Raw genomic sequence first — 21,536 nt, 5'->3', positions numbered from 1 at the left:
AGGTGCAAGTGTTTGCACACCCACACAAGCACACAGCCCACAGGACAGGGATACAGAAGTCCTCAGGGGCCCAGCCCAGCCCCCCAAGGCTTTATTAGTGGGCAAACATGCCACTGTCTGCAGTGCTTGCCCATGCACCCCGTATAGTCCATGTTCAGGTGACAGTGCCACCACCAGGGCACAGGGAGGATCTCAGGTGTCAGAGAGGGAGCCAGGAGCCAAGCTTCAGACTGCTGCCTTCAGGGGCACACTGTCTGCCGGCTGGTCCAGGTCCTTCTTCCTTGCCAGTGCCATGTGGGTGAAGATGAGGATGAGGAAGAAGCCTGGGGTGGTGGGGTGGGATGGACCAGAAAGGAAGAATCAGGCTGCAGAAGTTGCTGGAGGGACTCCCTGTTATTGACATGGGTTGAATAAAGAGACGGCATTTCCTGGATAGCACTCCAAGCCCGGGTTGGGGACAGCAGCCCTGTCTGCTTGGCCTGCTGAGTTCTCACTCCTCTGAAGCTCTCCAGCATCAAAGGCCTCTCTATTAGAGGGAGACAGTTTGGTGGCAGTCACCTGGAAACAACTGAGCAGTTCCTCTTGACCTCTGAGAGAAAGACCCATTGTAGATTGTGCTAGAATCCAAGCAAAGAAATCCAGCCAGGGGGTGAAAGCAGTCAGAGGACTGGACAGAGTGGACAGGAGGGGGTGGAGAAGTTGGGCTAGAAAGACCTAGGTTCTGTCCAATTGTGGTTGGGGACACTCGAACAAGTCACTGAACTGCTCTGAGCCTTGTGACCTTGGGATCGACCTCACAGCCCGTGGGGAGGAGTTGGGATAATTTGTGTCCAGTGCCTGGCACAGAACCTGGAATGGCCAGCAAAGGAGTGGACAACAGCACAGACTGCATCTCTAACAGCGATGATGAACATGCCAGCAGGGGCAACGGTAGAATGACCAGGAGAGATAGGACACTTTTTTCCCATACTTGGGGCACCTCAGGGACTGGCGACTCCACTCTGTGGCCCCAACCACCCCTTACCCTCGCCCAGGCAGGAGCCCAGCATCAGTTACCTATGGCAGCCAGGGTGCCCACGAGGATGCCCACGGCCGACACCTTGGTGGGCATGCCCTTCATGCGGCCCACCTTGCGCATGCACTGCCCCTCCGTGTTGCAGCGACATACTACCACTGTGGAGGGGGAGAGTAGAGCACAAATGACGGGCAAGGGCACCCTGGCTGCAGACACACGTGGTGTGTGTGCATCTGCATAGTCACACATGTTCTATACATGTGCCTGGTAGGGCTGTCTGGGTGAGCCTCCATGTACGTACGTCCCCAGCCCCTCCCCATATGTCCCAGGGACAGCCCCCAGGAGCTGCAGGCTACCCACCTGGTACAGAGAACTGCCACACCTGGGTATCATGGCTGACAACGACAGGGACCATGTGCTCACCTGGCTCCACCCAGTGCAGGGCCAGGGTGAGAAAGGCGTGGGAACCTGAGGGGATGGCAGGCAATGACCAGAAAGAGTTGCCAGCCTGGATAGGCTCTCAGGGTGGGGGTGGGAGGCGCTGTGCATCTTGCCTCCCAGCCCCCACACTTCCTCCTCCCTTTCCCCACTGCACACCGTTGAGGGGTCGGAGTCGCCAGTCACGCTGCACCGTAGGATTGGGACCAAGGGCAAAGCTGTAGAGACTGTGCCCAGAAGCCACGTTGGGGTCCTCTCCAGGGCCGCTGACGAGCACGCCCTGGTCCTGGCGGGGCGTGCAGAGGTGCCGGGTGAGCATGGGGCTCAGTGGCATGGCCCGGGCCGGAGGGGCATTCAGGAAGTGGATCACCAGAGCAGCAGAAGCCCTCAACCTTGGTTCCTCTGCGGGTCAGGGTGGGGACAGGGTGAGCACCACCTTGCTGGCCCCCCACTGCCCTTTCCACCCACCTTCCATCCCATTGTCACCCTGTGCCAGCCTCTACGCTTCACTACCTGAACAGCTGCCAGGCCATCTGTACCTTCTGGGACACCAAACCTGCCCCTCCCTCTTCCCCCACTCCTATCATGCCACTTGAGGGCTAAGGGAGAGAGCTGGGAGGGTGGCCAAAGAAAGGAGGCAGAGGCCAAGCCTGCCCAGCTGGGGTTAAGTCCTAGTCCTTTGTTCCTGCCTGGGGTGTGGTAGTCCCAGGCAGTGCCACAGTCCCAAGGAGGAAGCTCTGTTCTGCTCCCAAGTCTGAGCGTCACACTCCCTGCCTGAAGGCCCCACATTTCCCTGGGCCCACCTGCATCCTGGGCCACCACCAGCACTGTGTAGGAGCCCCCAGGCTGGGCGCCCTGCAGTGAGCGGGCTGTGTGCACCTGCCCAGAGACTTTCTGGATACAGAGCCAGCCCTCTGAGTCATTGACCAGGGAGAACCTGAGGAGAGAAGGGGTGTATGTGGGGGGAGGCAAGGAGGCACCAGTACCACGCATGCATGTCAGAAACCCCCAGAGCAGGCCTCAATGTCTCTGTGACTCAGAAAAGCAGTAGAGCCCAAGGTGCCTAGTCCCCCACCTCCAGCTGTAGGACTTGGTGCAACCCTCAGAGCTGGGCATCTGGTGCTCCCTCCAGCTGGGGAGGCAAAAGCTGAGTTCTCTTGGGATCTAAATTTCCCCCTCCAAGCCCTGTCTGGTCCATGCAGTCCTGACAGCCCCCAGGAGTCCCCACCTTAGTATCGGGCCGTAGCTTACAAACTGTTCCAGGCTACAGGAAATGAGGGTTATCCCTGGGCAGCCTGGCAGAGTTGATCCAGGTAAGAGACTGGGTTTTTGGCTCACCTGAGGGCCTTGCTCCAGGCCTCTACGGGCTGGATGGTGAGCAGGAAGGAGCCGGCTGGGGTGTTGACTGGGACATTGGCCTCATAGCTCTCCTGTTCCAACCTGGGCGGTGGCGCTGCCTTCTGCACCAGCACAGTCACGGTGGCCGTGGATGCAGGAGCTGGGCTCGGGCCCACCAGCTCCATCACGTTCCTCACCACCACCACCACTGTGTGGCTTGGAGCGGCCTCATAGCTGAGGTTCTGCAACGGGTGAGGCCAGGGTCACTATGTGGGCTGGGAGTGTGTGTGTGTGTGTGTGTGCACAAGTGTTCCTTTCCCACCCACCTAGTCCCTGACCTTGCGGAGGAGGAGTTGGACATGGTCTGAATCTGGCTCCCAATCCAGACCAAAGGTCCCATCTGCATCCCCTGCCTCAATGGCGAAGTCCATGCGACGGAAGTCAGGCTCAAGATCAGCATCAGTGGCTGTGAGTGTGGCCACCAGAGTCCCGGGCTCCGTGTCCTCAGGGAGGTTTACAGGCCCAATCTGAAGAGATAGGGAAGGTAGAGGACATGCTCCCAACCCCTGGCACCCACCCTGAGGAGGTCACCCCGCCGCCTCAGCTCACCTGGGAAGTGGTGAACTCAGGAGCGTGGTCGTTGACGTCTGTGACCTTCACCTCCACCTCACACGTGCTGTTGAGGCCTGAGACAGGAGGGGCCATGTAGATGAGCTTCAGGTTGGAGCAGAGGAGCAGTGGCTGTAGGCAGGGGATAGGGTAGAGGGCCGGGGTACTCACCCTCCTCTGCTCCGGCCAGGTCAATGGCCAGCACCTGCAGAAGGAGGTTCTGGCCAGCCTGGAGTTGGACATCTCCCAGGCTCAGGCTGCCTGAAGCAGGGTCCAGCTGGAAGGCTCTGCCCCTGGCTCCCTCCTCCGGCTCAGGGCTCAGCAGCTGATACACAATGTGGGAATTGGGGGAGCCAGGGGCATCCGCGTCCTCCGCTGACAGCGTGGTCACTACAGTGCCTGCAAGGGGGCACCCACCCTGTGGGCCCGCTGCCCAGTCCAGTGGCCCCGTCCACTGTTGGGCTGCATGGAACTGAAGCTCATGCGTGTTTATCTGGGGAAAGGACATTGACCTGAGGGTCTGGGCTATCTCCTATTCATGCCAGAGGGGTGGACCCCATACTTCTCCACCCCTGCCAGGACCAGGGCCCACCTGGGGGACTGAGCTCAGAGATGCTGATTGGCGGGCCTGGCAGGGGGCAGACAGGTGCGTTATCATTCTCATCCATCACCACCACCTGTAGCTCCAGGGGCTCCGTGTAGTCCTCCCCGTGGGAATTCTGAGCCTGCACCTGGAGCAGGTACTGCCGTAGACAGTGGGGAGGGGACGGGGCTTCAGGTCAAGGCCACGGGCAGCTCCAGCCCGGCCCGGCCCAGGAAGGAGCTATTCCTGGTGGCCAGCTTCAATTCTCTTCTAGGCTGACCCCACTGCCTCTGAACCTTCAGGGACTGTGGCACCCCCGAAAGCCAAGCAGGTAGCGACCTAGCATGCCCCACCTGCTGCCTACCTTCCCTCTCACCTCACCTCTGCCTGGACTTCTCGGTCCAACTCGCTGGTCACATAGAGCTTCCCTTCCATGTCCACATCAAAGGGCCCTGGGGGATGGCTCTCCAAGTGGTAGCTCACAGCATCCCCACTCCAGTGGACCTATGAGGGCACAGAAGGAGGGCAGACGAATGAGAGTGCCCCAGACTGAGGACCATGAGCAACCCCCATCATCATTCCCTGTGACCCAGCAGTTCCTGGGTGAGGAGTCTGTGGCCTTGCTACAGTGGGACCCCAGGTGAGGTGCTGTCCCCCCTTAGCCTGCAGTCCATGGGGGGCTCTTCTGTTAGGGGCACTTGTTGGCAAGACCACAGGGGCCTTGCTCTGGCACACGTGTGGACTCTGCCCCAAATGCCTGAATCATCACCAGGTGATTTTATTTCCTGCCCTCTCTGCCTGGGCCTGACCCCAGGGCATTCCCAGAAGAGTCTGAGACATTCCTGACTTAGGTGACAATCCCCAGGCAGCTGCTCATCTTGGAGGAAGAATTGGGCAAGCTTGGCAGGCATCAGAGCTGAGTGTCACATCCACCAGAGGATGGTAGTTGAGAAACCAGAGGATTGGTCCCAGAGCCTTAACCATCCTGCTCATGGTGGGGGAGTGATGGGTCGAGTGGAGGGAGGAGCAGGGCTCAGGTTGGGTTACAGACCTACACCCCAAACAGGCCCGCTGCAGTATCCAGTCACTCACTTACCTGGGCCAGATGGTGTGGGTATGGGACTTTGAGGTTCTCGGCCAGGTGGACCGGCTCTAGGGGCGTCCAGGTGTTCTCCACCACAGAGATCTTTACTGTGGCAGTGGCCTGGTGGCCTGAGGCCTGGTCACCCATGTCTTTGACCTGTACCAAGAGCTGGTAGGAGCCCTCCAGGGCATGGTCTAGGCCAGCGCTCCCTAGAGGAGGGAGAGTGGTTAGCTGGGCAGAAGGCCAAGCGCAATGGCCAGCCTGTGTTTCCAACAAAGTCTCTTGTACCATGTACCACGTACCATGAAAGGAGGAAGGGCTGGAGGGATGGGAAGAGGGAGAGGTGGGAAGGTGGCAGGTTGCTGATTGGATGGATGGGGCAGGTTTGGATATATGGATGGGGGAGTGCTGGGGGAGTGTCAGAGGTGCTGCCTGGAAAGTGGCAGGGGTGAGGGCAGATGTGTGATAGGCAGGCTGACTGATACATGATCTGCTCTTCTCCCCATCTCAACCCCTACCTGGTCTGAGCTCGCCCATCTGGGTCTCTCCTGAGCTCTCCCAGTGACAGCCCAGGCTAACCACCCCACTTCTCCTGCGGTTGTTGCCATGGGGTCACCAGTGTGTGGAGCTGAGGTACTGCCTTCGTCCTCCACCCTCAACTCTCCCCTGGGTGCGCCCTGTCTGTCCCACAGGCTCCTCCCATTTACCCCCAGCCTTCTCTGTCTGTTCAGGTGCCCCCTCTCCGGGCTTTCCGGGTCCCCCTGCACCACCTCCAGTGCACCCAGTTCAGGGCTCACCCTCCCAGCGCAGGGCCAGAGCCCCCAGGCGAGGGTCCAACTGGAACACATCTGAAGAAGGCTGGGCCGGGGTCTGGCTCAGGATGTGGAATCTAAGATCCGAGTTGGCCGTGCCTGGCTCGTCTCCGTCTGAAGCCTCGAGGAAGAGGAAGGGAACACCTGGTTTGTGGGAAGAAGGGAGACCATGAGGGCTGGAGGTGAGGGTAGAGTCTTCAGGCCTCTCCTCTGTCTCTCCCTTGCAAGTCTTTTGTAGGCTGTCAGATCTAGCTTGGTGCTAAGCATCTCTCTGGAGGTGAGCCATAGCTTTTCACCCCACTTTACTGCTGAGCAAACTGAGACCAAGAGTAGATGGGGCCACATGGCACAGAAATCAGAGGAAACAGCCAGGACCCCCACTGCCCCATCACCATGCCAACTGACTCTTGGCTGTCTGTCATCCCTTCAGCTCCTCCCGGTCCTCCCTCAGCTTCCCTGGCCACTTACCAGGCCTGGTGCCCTGGCTCAACTGAGCTGCATAGCTGGCCTGGGAGAACCGGGGCACCTGGTCATTCTCATCCTTCACACGCACTGTCATAGGCTGTGGACCCCACAGGACACGCCTATCCTCAGCCTCCAGGGTCACCTGGTGGAGCAGGGCAGTCAGTGCCCAGCCCTGCTATCCCTATGGCTCCCAGTGCCCAGACCCATCCCTACCTGCAGTCGGTACTCTGCCTGCTCCTCTCGGTCCAGGACCCTGGTCACCAGCAGGAAACCAGACTCGGCCTCCACCGCAAAGGGGCTTTCAGCTGCCACACCCAGATCAGCTGCCAGCATGATCTGCCCTCCAACTTCCATGTGAGGCAGTGGCAACTGAGGGTAGAGGATCAGAGGGAAGGCAGAAGATCCTGGGCCTGGGTTGGGAGGCCTCCTGAACCCGTTGCCCCCTGCCCCATGGTAGGTTTGGAGAGACTGAGTGTCAGGGAGATTTCATAGCCATTAAGCAGCAGGCTTGCACCTGCTACTCTGGCTGCTCCTTCTGGTTCTTTCAAAAGCCAGGAACATTGCCATCAAGAGACTTCCCGCTCACCCAGTAAAGCCTTGGGCTTAACTCCTGCCAGTCACACACACTTTGAGAGACACTCCGCACCAAGCAGGATCGGCCAGCTAGCCAGAGCCAGAAGGGGCAAAGGGTATAGGAGGCAGGGGACAAGGTGCTCACCTTGGCCAGATACAAAGGCAGATTGCCTCCGTAGTTCTCTGGGACTTCCACATGTAGCTCAGCGGGCGGGACCTCCGGGGCAGCCTGTGCAGGGTCAGCAGGGTTTTTCTTCCTGCCTGACCTCCCTGGGCCTAGTCCCATACTTGAGCCTTTGACCCTCTGAGACCACAGCAGGGGCCACAGCCCATGCTTCCCACATTGCTCCAGTGGTCAGTGTGATTTCCTGGAAGGTAAGGTGTCGGGGGGCAAGGGGCCCTTCTTCCTGTCCCCCTCCCCTCCAAGGCCAGGACCTGAAGGAAGGAGACAGAGCCCAGCTCACCTGGGGGACAGAGAGGCAAAGCAGCCACAACCAGGCCAGGACCATGGTCGGGACAGTCCTGAAAGACAGGGCAGTCAGGTTCCAGTCCAGGGTAGAAGAGGTGGGGGTTCCGTCCTATTGGCACAGCCAGAGGGGGCCTCACTGTGGACTGGCGCCAGGTCCTAGGGCTTGCTCGCAGTCTCTACAGCCCCAGGCCCAGCCTCTCTGTGCCTCAGCCCTCCCCCCACAAGGTTTCTTACAGCCACCAGCTTGATACCCCCAGAGGCTACTTCCCAGCAGCCCCAGCTCAACCTGTAACTTCCAGTTACAGGCAAGTCCCGAAGGGCGGGCAAAGCCTGGCCAAGGTCATGGAGGACTTCAGTACAGGAGAGGTCCTCTGGCTGCAGCAGGCTTGTGGCTTGGGGTCTCTGGGGCGGTGCCACCTCCCCCTGCCACCCCTTAGACATGGAGTTACACCCCAGCAGGTGGAGAGTACTCAGAGAAGGATCCCCAGGAATTCTTCCCAGACCACAGGAATCCAGGGCTGTGTCTCTTTCTCCCTTGCCCCATCCCATCCCTGAACTCAGCCCTCCCCACCATCCCTGTCTCCACTGTCAGCCCCTCACCCACGAGTGCCAATGGCTGGCTTCTTCAGTCCAACTGCCAGGAGAGAGGGCTCCTTCTCCAGGGAGCTTGGGCCAGGCCAGGCCAGGCCAGGTGGGGTTTGCCTAGGCGGACACTTGAGCAGGTAGGCGGTCTGGCCACACTAGCTCATGGGTGGAAAAATGCCACTGGGCCCACGGCAGCAGGCCAGGCTCCACCTCCCACCCCCAGTTATTCATTGACCCTGGAAAGCTAGGCACTGCTGCCCAGCATCCGTGACTGCCAGCCCCAGGAGGCGGGCAACCACGGACCCCGACACAGCCCAGTGGGTGCTCCTTGGCCTTCAGGTTCGGCTATGACTTTGCAGCTTCAGATTCCATCCGACGTCTCTACTGTGCACTGGACCCCCCACAGTTTGACTGCTCTGTGCCTTTTACCTGGAATACCCCTCTAGCTCCCTCACCTGCTTACATCTCGAGGGATCCCTTTCTGCGGCCCGTTTCCTGCCCCTTCTCACACACACCATGTGTTCCCTCCCTCTACACACACAACATCACTCCTATCATTTCCATTAGATTAAGAACCTCTCTGGCATAGGACTTGAGGACCCAGCAGTGGCCTGGCTCTCATCCTGTCTTGGCGTTATCCCCCTGTGGGACTAGTGGGTGGGCTGGGGGTATGATCCATCTTACGCTTCCAAGAAGAGACACATGAGCCAGCTCAGGTGACCTTGAGTGAGTTGCAGGGCTGCCCAGGGGCCCTCCCCTCATTGGACCCGAGGAAGCTCTTGGGGCTGGGAGCCAGTTCAAGGGCAGCAGGTGGAATGCTGATCTCTGGTCCCTCCCCTTCCTTGGAACTTCCCAGGGTTGTCCCCGGTCCTTCACACTGTGTGTCTGAGAGGACTCCAGGTTCAGACATTCCTTTATTAGTTCTAGGCGTCCACTTCCTGGGCCTCTGTGAGCTGCCTGGAGCCTTGACCGCAGCTCATTCCATAGTAGGAGGAGCTGTAACTGTTTCTCCATCAGAGGCCCAGAGGCCGGTTCCCCCTAGCTGTCTCAGCTGCCTTGGTCACCCCGGTGGCCTGGCTGGGGCAGTGCCACGGCAGGGTTGGCAAGGAGCTCAGTATCTCTGCTGGGCTCCCAAGGTGCTCCGGGTGCTGTTTGGAGTGCGCATCTATTGAACCGCACCTACTCACACGCTGAGCAGAGAGGCTCAGGGGTTGGCCAAGAGTCACACAGCCAATGGAATATCAAGCCAGAAAGGGCTGGAGACCTTGTCCCTGCTCTGAGAGAATCATCCCTTCCACCTGCCTCCAGGTGTGCTGGGGTGGAGGCAGCTGCAACCACCCTGAGGGGAGGTGGGTGGGTGAGATTCAGAGCTGCCCCTGATACACACACACACACACACACACACACGGAGGGATAGCCCTTATTTCTCCTCTTAGCTGATACATAATCTATAATTAGTTGTGAGGATTTTCAGGGGATTGCAGGATGAACAAACTAGATTCATGAAGATATGTCTTCATCTTAGTCTGTCCCATGCTGCCTCTGGTCTTGGAGATGGGCAGACCTCACTCAGGTACTTCCCGCCCATTATTGAATGGGATTCCTCACCTCCCAAAACCACTTACAGGAGCCTCTCCCCCATTATCCTTGGGGGATTTGTTCCGAGACCCTTTGTGGGTGGTTACCAGACCATGGAGAGAACTGACCCCTACAAATACTGCATGTTTTCCCAGTCACATGGATCTCAGCACATTTTCGCTTAAAGGAAACCCTTTAGTGTTCCTCTTTGGCACATATAAGCTGCCAGCATGACCCGCTGGAGCTGTGGGGTCACCATGCAGGAAGATAAGGGTGGCAGGAACACAGGCACTATTTGATCAAGCCAGGATATGGTGAGAATTACCAGGAGGGTAGCAGATACAGTGTGGACCCACTGTATACAGGGATGAGTCATGTTTTGGGAGGGACATAAACCTCATCACATGACTCAGAATAGCTCTCCACTTACTACAACTTCTGAGTGATTTCTGGAATTTTCCAGGTAATATTTTTGGATTATGGTCAGCCACGGGTAACTGAATGCATGGAAAATGAAATCACAGATCAGGGAGAATTACTGCGGATCAGCTCCCATACAGGCACCTGGTGCTGGGGAGATGGGCCCTCCTGCCATGTGCACACAGGCACGCCCTTGCACAGATCTGCCTCAGCTGTGGGATGGAATGGCTGAGGTCAGGATGCCCTGGCTTTGCACTCCCAGTGATGAGAAAGGAAGAAGGCTGCCCTGTATGGACGTCTCCAACGTCCTGCCCATTCTTTAGCATCTAGGGTAGATGCACCAGCCCTGTAGCCACAGCTAGGGCGCCTAGCTGGTTAGAAGACCCAGGGCGAGAGCAACCTCAGTTTCCCTGCTATGGATGTGCTGAATTCTAAAAATATTATTGTTGTATTTTAATTTGAAAGGCAGATTTACAGAGAGCAGACAGAAGGCTCTTCCATCTGCCGGTTCACTCCTTAAGTGGCCACAATGGCCAGAGCTGAGCTGATCTGAAGCCAGGAGCTTCTTCAGGGTCTCCATGTGGGTGCACAGGCCTAAGGATTGGAGCTATTATCCATCGCTTTATCAGGCACCTTATCAGGGAGTTGGACTGGAAGTAGAGAAGCCGGGACATAAATCAGCACCTATGTGTAATGCCAGCGCCAAGTGCAGAGGATTAGCCTTGTTATGGGGGAGCCAGGAGTGGAATGGGGTCTTCAGCCACCCACCCTCAGCTGACTGGTATGTGTTGAATTTTAAATACCCCTTGTAGTTCCTTTGGCAGGGCTAGATTCCCAAGTGACTGCACTAGCTTTCCGTGGTCCACAGGTCAGAAGTTTTAAATACCCCTTGTAGTTCCTTTGAACCCTCAATCAACTGGGATACATCAGACCTAAGTAAGGGAGGACCCGGTTGACAGGGACAGGGAGGGGCTGTGTGTCTTCCTGCTTCTTGGATCCCATGTTGACCCATGCCCTACCCCATCCCAACCCAGGTCCAGCTGACTGTATCTGGATCCAAATATGAGGGTATTCAAGGCCACACACGAGTATAGGGGCAACGAGCCTCTTCATCTCCCCATTTCCTGTTCCTGAAGGCCCTGGTCAGAAGGAAACACAGAATCAACAGCCCTGACATATCAGGAAATAATCTTTATTATATATATATACACATATATATAAAAACACAACCTCTGCATGTAAACAAATAGCCAGTACACCCAACTGCCTCCCGCCATGGGTGGGAGGAAGGCACCCACACGTGTGGCTGCCCAGGATGCACGTGGGCCCGCACGTGCCTGTCGGTGGGCCCAGCCCTCACTGCCACTGGGAACTGCCTCCCAGGGCAGCACTGTGTGTCTGTCCATGCCATGAGGCAGGTGGTATTCTGTTGGCAGGTCTAGGGCGGGGTGTGGGGGTCTAGAATCTCAGCCAGTCCTGAGGCATTTAGGGTGGCAGGCTGGGCCAGCCCACCCAAACTGTCCATCCATCTGCCCACTGCAGTGAGAGCCCAGGGCACCTAGAGAACTGAGAGGTCGTGGCAGGACTTGGACTTGGCACGGAAGGCCATCTTGCGGCTGTTGCGTGCCACGATGCGGCCCAGGAAGCGCTTAGCCTTCTTGCCGAGGCTCTCCCGCCGCCGAGTGCCCGCCTGCCGCCGGGCATTGGCCTCCTTGCTGTCCCTGCGCAGCCGGATCTGACGTACGATGCCCTCAAATAGTGCCTGGACATTGTGATGCAGCGCTGCTGATGTCTCGATGAACTTGCAGTCGAAGACCACAGCGCAGGCTCTGCCCTCTGGTGTGGGACGGGGCAGCACATGCCAGTTAGCAGAGGGTGGATAGCTGAGAAGCCTGTTCCACCCCTGGCTCACCCCACAGCTCCTCCTTGGGAGTGTAAGTCCCCAGAGACAGAGAACACACAGACCCAGGCTGAGGATCACCCCACAAACAGAGCATGCCCGGATTTTAGGAGTTCCCAAAAGGAGGTGAATTTGCTGAAATAACCCCAAGGGTAATATTTAAAGGGAAAGACAGCAGCTGTCCACACAGAAAATGACCACAAGGTCAGATCATTGAGCGTGATGGACTGGGGGCTGGGGTAACATTGCCCAAGCTGCCAATGAGGAGGAAGCCAGGCCCTGCTGGACTCCTCTAAGGGTCTTGTCCTGGGGACTACAGAGCCCAAGAGGGAAGGGTCCTTCCCAGGGCCACGCCCACTCCAGGAATGGGTCTGGAGTCCAAACTCCAAACTGTATTCCCTTCTGAACATTCACAGCCCATCCGCCGAGGTCAGGGCCAAGTTTAACTCTTGCCCTAGTCCTGTCAGGCTTTGGGCAGCCCTGTAGACAGGCAGCAGCCTCTGACGCTCCCCAGCGACCCAGGTGGAGCCTAGATGGCCTGGACCACCGCTCGTGACTGGACTTGCCTCCCGCTCGGGCCCACTGTCGACTCACCATCCACGGAGACCTCCCGTGAGCGCACCAGATCGCTCTTGTTGCCCACAAGGATGATGGGCACATCATCTGTCTGCCGTGCCCGCCTCAGCTGGACCCGCAGCTCCGAAGCCTTCTCAAAGCTGCCCTTGTCAGTCACTGAGTACACGATGACGTAGGCATCTCCCATGGTCATGCAGTGGCCAGGCAGCCAGTGGCCCCCATCCTGGATAACATACACACATGTTCACACATGGCTCCCAAAGGCCTTCACACTTTTGGGTGTGAAGAACCTGGTCCTCCACCGAGCCCCTGTGCCATCCTCCTGCCCTGGCCCCGCATCTCAGCCTGTGTCCTACCTGCTCCCAAATGTCATAGACAATGAGCGATGCCTCTTCTCCGTCTACGGTGATGGAGCGATCGTAGGTGTGCCCTGAGACAGAAGTTACAGCCAAGTTACCACCTGACTCTCAAAAGCTCCCAGCTGGGGGTGAGGCTGGTTGGGTGGGTCCTGCTAAGAGCCCCTCAATCCTTCTCTCCCACCTGAAAGTGGCTACTATAGTGACTGCAAAAGTGACAGGGTTGGGAGCTGAGGATGGAGAGGGCATGGCATACCAGAGCTCCCCCTGACCTGTCCCCAAGCTGGCAATGTCCTGGCGGGGAGGTCACTCCAGCACAGCCTGCGCTGCTGCCTCCACTTCCACTCTCCCCACCCCTTCTCTATTGGCTCGGACCACAGAAGACTGAGTTGGAATGGCAACTATCACCCCTCTCCCCGGGGGCGGAGGCTACCAAGGACCTCCTAGAAACTCCCTCTGGTTTTCTGCCTGGCCAGGAGGGCTGTCCTATCCCTGGCCACAGAGCTGTGTCACCCTTCCTCTGGAATTTCTCCCCCTGCCTTCTTGAAAGGGATTGGGCAGGGTACAGAGGCACGATTCCGAAGGCGGTCTTGACTATGTCCATGCTCCCAAGCTCCCTTCTCCTTGACCCTGCGATTCCCCTCACCTGGTATTCCCATCCCCTCACCTGCGGCCTCTACATCAGGCCCGTCTTCCACACCGCCGAAGATGCGCGCCAGAGCGCTCTTGCCCACACCGGGCGCCCCCAGCAGCAGCACCTTGTACACACTGTCGTCGGAGCCGCTGCCCCCCGAGCTGAGAGAGTCCGAAGAGCCCTCGGGCCAGTCCAGCCTCGGACCCTGGGTGGGGGTGCTGGCCGCAGTGGCCGCCAGGGCGCCGGGCGCCAGCGCCGCCTGCAGGTCCCGCTCGTCCACCGGCATGCTCCGGCGGTGCAGCGGCGGCGCGGGGCCCCAGGGCGTGCTGCCCCGACGGCGCTCGCGCTCCCGGCCGCCGCGGCTACCGCCCGCTCCGCTGCTGCCGCCGTTCAGAGTCATCGCGTCTGACGCCGTCTGGGGGATCGAGACCCGGGGGTCGCAGTATTAGCCGTTGGGGGAAGACGCACCCGGGGCACCCCTGCCACGTATGAGCCTTGGGGTGAGGGCGAGAATCCGCCGCAGCACCTTAGGAGCCACGAGGGTCCTGGCGCCCTAACCTGTATGTAAACCACCCGCAATTCCGCCAGGACACTCACCCGCTCGTTCACACTAACCAGACCGGGATCCAGGCTCGGATGCAACCCAGCTCTCAGACCTGAGCTCGGACACTCAGCCTAACAGTTCCTGCAACCGCCTTCTTCTTGGCTCGTACTGGCTCTGGGCACCGGAGACGCCTATTTAAGCCTCCACCCCCCCTCCTCCGCTCCCGGCCCACGCAGCTGCGGGGGCTGACGTGTCCACTCCCACCCCCGGGGAATCCCCACCCTCCTCCTCTGGGGACCTCACACGCTCAGAACGCCCCCTCCGCCCGCCCCCGCCCTCCAGGGGCGGGGCAGGGAGCTGTCTGGGGCCTCCAGTGTCCTCTGTGATTGTTTGGGTGTTTGAGAGTGGGGAAAGGGGTAGATGGAGGAGGGGCAAGGAGGAGGAGTATAGGGGAGTGGGCGATGGGAGGGGTGCGCGGCGGGGTAACCTGGACCAGCCAAGTGGGGCAGTTTCTCACTGGGGAAGGATAAGGTCTGGCACATTAAGAGTGAATTTTCCTTCCCTTCCCCCTCACTCTGGCCTGTGGTCCCAGCCAGTTGAAAGTTGAAGGCTTCACGGAGATTCTCCCCTTGTCTGTCCGCATACTCACCCCCCACAGACCCAGAGCTGAGCTAGCTGTGCCACCAAGTCCCAGCCACTCTGCTTCCTGTCCTGGGGAGATGAAGATCCTCCCTAATGAGGCTGCCTTTCAGGATGAGTTCAGGGTCACCCCGGGAGCTGCTGGCTGTGAGCAGAGTAAGGTATGGTGTGGCCATATTGTGCAGGTGCATGCTAAAATCCTGGGCAGGAGACCTTGGCCCCTCCGGGAACTCAGCTTCTACCCTTCCTCCCAGCAGCCACCCAATAGCTGCCAGCAACTCTGCTAAAAATATCTGCCCCTGGCTGTGACCCTGCTCCTGATCATCCTGCTCCTGGGCTGGAGGCTGCCCAGCATTGGGGAAATCCGGGTACATGGGTGTGGGATGCCAGCTGGAGCCTGCCACTTCAGTCTTTAAGGTCTCCATCTCACCAGCCCCTGGGGGTGGGGATGGAGAGCCTGCTGTCCAGGGCATAGTCAGGACCTGGACATTCCAGTTCCTACCCAGCAGGATGTAAATAGGGTCAAGGAGTGGGATGCCACCACTGCCCAGAATCCCTCTCCCATGAGGCCTAGGATGGGTACCAGGGCATGGAGGGCAGAGGTGATGAGGACGGCTTTGGTTTCCAGCCCAGCTGAATCCTTTCTCTCCCAGCCTCAGCATGCTCAGCTATTCACTGGGCATCAGGATCTGCTCATTGCAGCAGGGTGCTCATCTCTGGGGTAAGGACTGGGACAGACAAGCTGTGAATCGACAGGAAGCTATCAGATTCTGATGTTGGTGATGAGTATGCTGAGAGTGGGAAGGCACCCTATAGGGAAGATAGACCCTGGTGAGCTGTCACAGGTTGTCATGGAGACCTGGTCAATGTCTGGCTGTTACGTCAGTTTCCTTAGCAACACCTAAGATGGCCTTGGAGCGAGGATGGTCTGGTTAGGTAAGGTCACAGGGCTCATGCAGGGCTCTCTTATTCATGTGGTCCCCAAGATAGTTCATGGGTGGGCTGAGATGGGGCCTGCCCAATTGTGTTCTCCCTGGGGCTGGGGGACCTGGAAGTCTGGGGGAGCAACCCCCCCTTCCCCCCGCTGCTTCTGGCTTCCTGGATGAAGTCCCGTGGGAAGGAAGAATCACAGCTCAGCCACCTGTCAGATGTCAGAAATCTGAAGCGCCAGCACGCACCACTTCCCATCAGGCATCCAGGCTGCCCCCTCCCCCACCAACACCCACAGCTGTGCTGCTGGAAAGGGCTCTGGGGTGTCCAACAGAGGATAGTGGAATGGGTTGCTGTGGCCTTCCCAACAAGGGGACGGGGTGGGGATTCCCCTCAAGTAACCTGAGCCCTAGCAGTGTTTCTTCATCGCCAAGGGAACTGTGTCCACAAAGGCCCAATCAGGCCCTGGGCACTTGGATGCTGGCCCCAAGAGGCCAGAGATGCTTCCTATGATCCTATGTGTGACCAGGGACCTCAGGATCAACACCAGGACATGACCTTGAGATACCCCCACTCTCTCCCCCTAGGTCTTTCCATCTGTCTGAACTGGACTTGGATGCTCTTGAAGAATTGTCTGGTCTTACTAGTAGGAGGATGGTGTGAGCGCTAAACCACAGCCCTGCCCCCTGTACCACTGTCCATCCATCCTGACTGAGGTCAGTTACCTCTCGGGTCAAAGCCTTGTTACAGGACATCCGTAATGAGAGATACAAGAGAAAAGTACATCTCAATGAGAGTATTTGCATTACCACCAATGGGGCAGGTGCAGGCCATGGGAACAAGACAATTGCTTCTCCATCCCCACCTGTGAGCTTCCACATGCTCTCCCTCGCTGTGGACATAGGAACTATCCCTCATCTTACCACAGCGCCTATACCTGGCCCTTTGCCGTAAGGATCAATTCATTCATTAATCCTAAACACCTACTGTATTACACCAGCCCTGGGCTGGGGTGCTAGAACAGGATGATGTATGAAAACAGACCGAGTTGAACGTGTCCCTACAGGTCATCTAATCCTGAGTTTGATCTCATTTAGCTGTGATGTGCTATTCCCACTTTATAGACACGGCAGCGAAGGCAAAGGGTTCACAGGCCAGAAACAGCTATCAGACACACCGGCATAGGGTTACAAGGAGTTTAAACTCCTCCATTCGACTGTTCCCCTCAGACAGCAACTGAGGTTCCAGAAAGTTCCCTGGGTGCTGGCCCAGTATGCACAGATGGTGTCCCTACAGGCAGCCAAGGGGCCAGGCACAGATGAGTCAAGCAGACTATGTGATATACCAGCTGTGGCATGAGCAGATTGGTGGCCCCCACTCCCCGCAGCCTGGCTGCCAGGAGGGCCATCGGGATGACTCAGCAACACCTGCCTCCCCCTGACCCGTCTCTCCCCCAGGCTCCCTGAGCTGCACAGACACCATGGCAACCTCCTAGAGGCAGGGGCTGTGAGGGCAGAGGTGCGTGTGTGATGAAGCCTAGGGAATGCTCCCTGGGCCTGGTTGCCCAGGCTGCCTCCTCACCTATGGAAATGGGGAAACTCTGGGAGCATCCCCGCCTCCAGGTCAGCCCAGACCTCTTTTAATCCCTTACAGGGCATTGCAAGGGATTGCCATGTCTGTGCCCCCATCACACAAGCAGAAACTCTGAGCAACAGAGGCCTCTCTGATCTTGGGGAGTCAGATCCAGAAGATTCTCTTGGCCTTTAGGTGTGCAAGCCACTGGTTCCTAAGAGCCAGCTGGGATGACAGAGCTGGATGTGAGCACAGCCCGTCTAAAGAGGCAACAGCGCCCCCTGCCAGCCGAGCTAAAGCGGCAAAGCTGCTTCCATGCTTTTCAAATGGAAGTCTTGAGAAGTAAGGAATGTATTCTAGAAACATCCCTCATCTGCAAATTGGGGATTAAAAAAAAAGACCAGTAACCTGTGGACAGATGTTTGGTGCATTGGTTGGGGCATCCACATCCTGTATTAGAGCCCCCAGTATTGAGTTCAGGCTTCCTGAAAATGCTCACCGTGGGAGGCAGCAGGTGGTAGCGGAAGTCCTTGCGACACACATGGGAGACCAGCACTGACTCTCAGGCTCTTGGCTGCAGCCCAGCCCAGCCCTGGCTGTTGTTGGCATTTGGGGAGTGAAATGGTGGACAGAGGATCTCTCTCTCTCTGCCTTTAAAGTTTTTGTTTGTTTTTTTCTTAAGGAGAAAGACCATCACCCAGCACACAGAGCTGGGCGGAGAAGTGACTGACAGATGGTAAATACAAAGGCCGTGGCCAATTCCTGCTCTGAGGACTCACAATCTGTGTCACCAGCAAGATCGCAAGAACAAATATGCCAAGAACAAATATGCCAAGTGCACAGGCTTGTTGCTGAGGCTTCTTGAGTCCACACTCAGTAAGGGGATGGAGGCAAGGTTTTGTTTTTGTTTTTATTTGAAAGCCAGAGTTAGAGAAGAAAAAACAGGGAGGTCTTCCATCTGCTGGTTCACTCACCAAATGGCCCCAATGGCCGGAGCTGGGCCGATCCAAAGCCAGGAGCCAGGAGTTTCTTCTGTGTCTCCCACATGGATGCAGGGGCCCAAGGAGTTGGGCCATCTTCTGCTGCTTTCCCAGGCCATAAGCAGGGAGCTGCATTAGAAGTGGAACAGCTAGGACCTGAACCCATATGGAATGCCGGCATCAGATGCATTTATACGTTCACATCACACATAGGATCAGTGCAATATGGCATTGTCAGCAATTTTAGTGAATAACTGAATTTATGGTGGTGGTCAGGTATGCAATTTCTTCCTTGTCCACCCCGCCCCCAGACATATTTATTATTTGAAAGGTACAGGGGAGAGAGAGGCAGAGAGAGCAAGAAAAAGAAATCTTCCATTGTCGATTCATTCCCCAAATGACCACCAATGGCTAGGGCTGGGCCAGGCTGCAGCCAGGAGCAAGGAGTTCCATCCAGGTCTCCCACATGGGTGGCAGGAGCCAAGTACTCAGAACATCTTCCTTTGCTTTCCCAGTTGAATAGGAACTGGAGCAGCTGAGGCTCGACTGGTGGATCATGGGATTTCAAGGCCATCAGCAGCATTTTCACCCTTTCTCCCTTCTCTTACACTTTCAACCTCTAATCAAAATGCTGGGAGAGATTTTACAAATAAAAAATTATATTTTGACAATTTGCATGAACACTCGTTGTCATGACTCCTTCCCAAAAAACCGCAAATGATCCTACCAAAATGAAAGATGTCAAGGCATGTTGGGAAATGAATATAAATTAAGGGTTTATTACAAAATGCAAACATTAGTTTCTCATTGCAGTTGAAGGAAAATCAGTGTGAGCCCTGCGGGGAGGGGAGTTGGGAGCAGGACACTGTGGTAAAGGTGGCAGGTCAGGGGCTGGGAGCCAGGTTCAGGAGCGAGCTGACAGGCACTGATTGACGACCTCCAGCAGGTGGGTGTTCTCCAGGGCGGCTGCCACCCGCTCCTTGTCCGCAAGCTGCTTGTTCACTGTGGGAAGCCCAGAGGTGAAGGCAGGTCATGGCCAGCCTCATCTCTGAGACTACGGGGTGCAGGTTGTACTTCCATCCACAAGGCCCCTCCCCACAGCTCCTTTCCACCTTCCCAGTCCCTGAGTGCACACCTATCCTGCCTTCTTGGCATCCCTCCCACTGGGCAGCTCCTGTTAACTCTCAGCCCTTCACTGCGGGGCCTCTGGCAACCTCGCCCCTCAAACATGGGGGAAGCCTCCTGGGGAGCAGGGCCCATGCGGCCCCCTCACCACCAGGCCACACTCACCTGCGTGCTCCGAGGCGTGGGTCCCTGGAGTGATGTGCACGTCCATCTGCGAGGGAGAGCACCAGGGCCTGGGCACCCACGCAACTGCCTCCTTCCCCAAGGCCCTCCATCTGATCCTCTCTCCTCATTACACCTCGGGAAACTCTCACCTATGACCACTCCAATTATACCCAAAGACCTAGCCAACTACAGTTCACTTAAAGGCTTGCTGGGCCCTTTGCTTCCAGTCCAAACCTACGCACCGCCCCCTACTGTCCACCTGTCCACCCTGGCACATTTCTCTCTCTTAATTCTCTCCCTCTCTCTCTTTGCTCTTGGCAATTCAGAACTTATTTTTTCTCAGCATCAACTAGGAAAGTTTCCTCCCGGTTTTATTTCCGTGACTTGACATCCTCCCAGGTCCCACCGTGGTGTCTAGTTCAGGCTCGTTTGGGGCCCCGTACTCAGTCGTAGACTCGGGCTTGTCTCACCCCACATCTACCCCCATCCCACTAGGCGCAACTGACCTTGAACCGCTGGGGAAGGGACCGCAGAAGCTTGACCTTGATGGAGAGGCCGATGAGGGTGGCCATGCTGCAGTGTGGAATAGTGGGCGTGAAGGCCACGGCCACTGTGCTCTCGGGATCGCTTACCTGTTGTGGGAACGAGATGGGGGAAGAGGGTGGCACAACCATCCCCAGGTCTGAACCTAGTCTGCTGTTTGGGACACGTCGTCTAACCTCGATAAGCCTCGGCTTCATCCTCCAGGCAACGGGCACAGCTCCCTTGCGGCAATCCCGGACCCTGGGGGTCACTCACCTGAACCCGCACCTGCTCTACCACGTTCAGCTCCTCCAGCGTCAGCGGGTGCTCCGGGTCATTGATGGAGCGGATGAGATGTGGCCAGTGAAGGAAAATGGGCTCTATGCCTGTCTCGGTCCCATCAGGAATGCCGGAAGGCCGCCGGACACCCCTGCTCCCCCTCCCCAGACCCCAGCGACCCCGCCCGCCCCCGGCAGTGGCGGATATCGAAGATCTCGCGCGCATCAATGCTATCTGGGACCTGCTCGTCCTCCTCCCCCGCCGTCACCGGCCGCTCCCCGGAGCGCTCGTAGATGAGGGGGTTCGCATTCTCCAGCAGGCCGCCCCCTCCGCCGCTACCGCTACCGCTACTTCCCACCATCGCCGCACCCGGGTGCCCACCCCCGGTGGCGGACACTTCCGCCCGCTCCTGGAGGAGCGCTTCCGGAGAACCGGATGGGGCGTGGCGCGGCCACGGGGTGGCGCGAGGGACACGCCGCGCTGCCGGCGCTCCCCCTGGTGCAAGGGAAAAGCGGTGCTGTGAGGTGCTTGAGCCTAGGAAGACGCTGCTGATCTCTCCGCGCTTAGACCTGCCAGACAGAGATCCATACACGCTAGAACACCAAATAAAAGGGGAGAACCGCATCCTGGTAATGATGGGGAGCGGGTCTGTGACTGAGTAAGGGGCATGGCACCCTCAGAGCATGGACACAAGTGGGGAAAGTCAGCTGTCAGTCCTGCCATTAACAGGCCCTCTTTGCCTCTTTTCCCACCTGTGCCCCTCCTCAGCAAAAGGCCTCCTGGCTTCCCCAGTTACAGCCACTGCAGTGTCACCTTTGATTTGCGGAGATCCCATATGTTTGGTGGTAGGGGAGGGAGAGGGTCCTCAAATGGATTTATTCCAGGTTTATTCTCACAGTGTGAGAAATTAATCCAGACAATGAGATCAGGATTTAAGTAACCAGATGAAAGAATACACATTCAGGAGGTGAATGGAAGCAGCCTCCTAGGAAAAAAAACAAAAAACACCCTGACACCATCATCTCCCCCCAGCCGGGTTTGGGGCCCCCTTTATTGGTATGTGAACAGGGTGGGTTTCCAAGCATTTCCCAAATATGGAGTCCACAGAAGCGTGTTCGAGTGGACCCCAGGAGACAGGTGCACCATGCCCAGGCGAGCATGCGGATTGGCACGCGAGGGGAGGGCTTTGGCAGAGAAGGGCAGAGGCAGAGTTGGTGGGAAGTTTTTCAACTCCTCCACCTGCTCCCTACCCAGGTCGTATCCTATGTACAGGGAACTAAGTGACTCAGAATAAGCAGAAGGGTCTCTAGTATCGCAACGGGGCCAACGCAGAGTACACACTGCC

The 21,536-nt window shown here is 57.6% G+C and overlaps 3 protein-coding genes across 6 annotated transcripts; all 3 read right to left on the bottom strand.

Moving 5' to 3' along the window:
• Window positions 1–225: 225 nt before the first annotated feature.
• Window positions 226–7,426, bottom strand: CDH16 (cadherin 16). Of its 4 annotated transcripts, none has more exons than XM_040982079.1 (17): window positions 7,382–7,426; window positions 7,063–7,146; window positions 6,558–6,713; window positions 6,348–6,486; window positions 5,865–6,023; window positions 5,080–5,276; window positions 4,365–4,487; window positions 3,993–4,143; window positions 3,572–3,799; window positions 3,401–3,477; window positions 3,130–3,318; window positions 2,792–3,033; window positions 2,257–2,390; window positions 1,613–1,855; window positions 1,376–1,483; window positions 1,057–1,173; window positions 226–323 (listed from the first exon to the last, which is right to left on the bottom strand). In XM_040982079.1, the coding sequence occupies exons 1-17, from the start codon at window positions 7,424–7,426 to the stop codon at window positions 226–228; spliced, it is 2,490 nt and encodes an 829-aa protein (XP_040838013.1). The 4 variants fall into 4 exon arrangements, with proteins under 4 accessions (XP_040838013.1, XP_040838014.1, XP_040838016.1 ...); XM_040982080.1 differs by having other exon boundaries at window positions 1,613–1,791; window positions 2,259–2,390; XM_040982082.1 differs by having other exon boundaries at window positions 1,613–1,739; window positions 2,261–2,390.
• A 4,101-nt stretch (window positions 7,427–11,527) lies between these two features.
• On the bottom strand, window positions 11,528–13,835 carry RRAD (RRAD, Ras related glycolysis inhibitor and calcium channel regulator). Its single transcript, XM_040982078.1, has 4 exons — window positions 13,469–13,835; window positions 12,802–12,875; window positions 12,464–12,668; window positions 11,528–11,805 (listed from the first exon to the last, which is right to left on the bottom strand). The coding sequence occupies exons 1-4, from the start codon at window positions 13,833–13,835 to the stop codon at window positions 11,528–11,530; spliced, it is 924 nt and encodes a 307-aa protein (XP_040838012.1).
• Window positions 13,836–18,849: 5,014 nt separating this feature from the next.
• Window positions 18,850–20,582, bottom strand: CIAO2B (cytosolic iron-sulfur assembly component 2B). The gene is made up of 5 exons (XM_040982077.1): window positions 20,399–20,582; window positions 20,189–20,268; window positions 19,897–20,022; window positions 19,391–19,436; window positions 18,850–19,102 (listed from the first exon to the last, which is right to left on the bottom strand). The coding sequence occupies exons 1-5, from the start codon at window positions 20,550–20,552 to the stop codon at window positions 19,005–19,007; spliced, it is 504 nt and encodes a 167-aa protein (XP_040838011.1). The 5' UTR covers window positions 20,553–20,582; the 3' UTR covers window positions 18,850–19,004.
• Between the last annotated feature and the right edge of the window lie 954 nt (window positions 20,583–21,536).

This window comes from Ochotona curzoniae, unplaced genomic scaffold (genome assembly GCF_017591425.1).
Source record: "Ochotona curzoniae isolate NIBS_2020 unplaced genomic scaffold, NIBS_Ocur_1.0 contig_3622, whole genome shotgun sequence".
Lineage (NCBI taxonomy): Eukaryota > Metazoa > Chordata > Mammalia > Lagomorpha > Ochotonidae > Ochotona > Ochotona curzoniae.
This window is presented reverse-complemented; position numbering and strand designations above follow the sequence as displayed.

Coding starts and splice junctions, on each gene's coding strand:
- CIAO2B (XM_040982077.1), bottom strand. CDS start 20,552: ATGGTGGGAAGTAGCGGTAGCGGTAGCGGCGGAGGGGGCGGCCTGCTG. Junction 20,269..20,398: donor TGATGCGCGCGAGATCTTCG/ATATCCGCCACT, acceptor TTCACTGGCCAC/ATCTCATCCGCTCCATCAAT. Junction 19,103..19,390: donor CCACGCCTCGGAGCACGCAG/GTGAGTGTGGCC, acceptor GGCTTCCCACAG/TGAACAAGCAGCTTGCGGAC.
- CDH16 (XM_040982079.1), bottom strand. CDS start 7,426: ATGGTCCTGGCCTGGTTGTGGCTGCTTTGCCTCTCTGTCCCCCAG. Junction 3,034..3,129: donor TCCAACTCCTCCTCCGCAAG/GTCAGGGACTAG, acceptor CACCCGTTGCAG/AACCTCAGCTATGAGGCCGC. Junction 2,391..2,791: donor GCCTGGAGCAAGGCCCTCAG/GTGAGCCAAAAA, acceptor TTCTCTCCTCAG/GTTCTCCCTGGTCAATGACT.
- RRAD (XM_040982078.1), bottom strand. CDS start 13,835: ATGACTCTGAACGGCGGCAGCAGCGGAGCGGGCGGTAGCCGCGGCGGC. Junction 12,876..13,468: donor GCCTGATGTAGAGGCCGCAG/GTGAGGGGATGG, acceptor CTTCTGTCTCAG/GGCACACCTACGATCGCTCC. Junction 12,669..12,801: donor TCTATGACATTTGGGAGCAG/GTAGGACACAGG, acceptor TATGTTATCCAG/GATGGGGGCCACTGGCTGCC.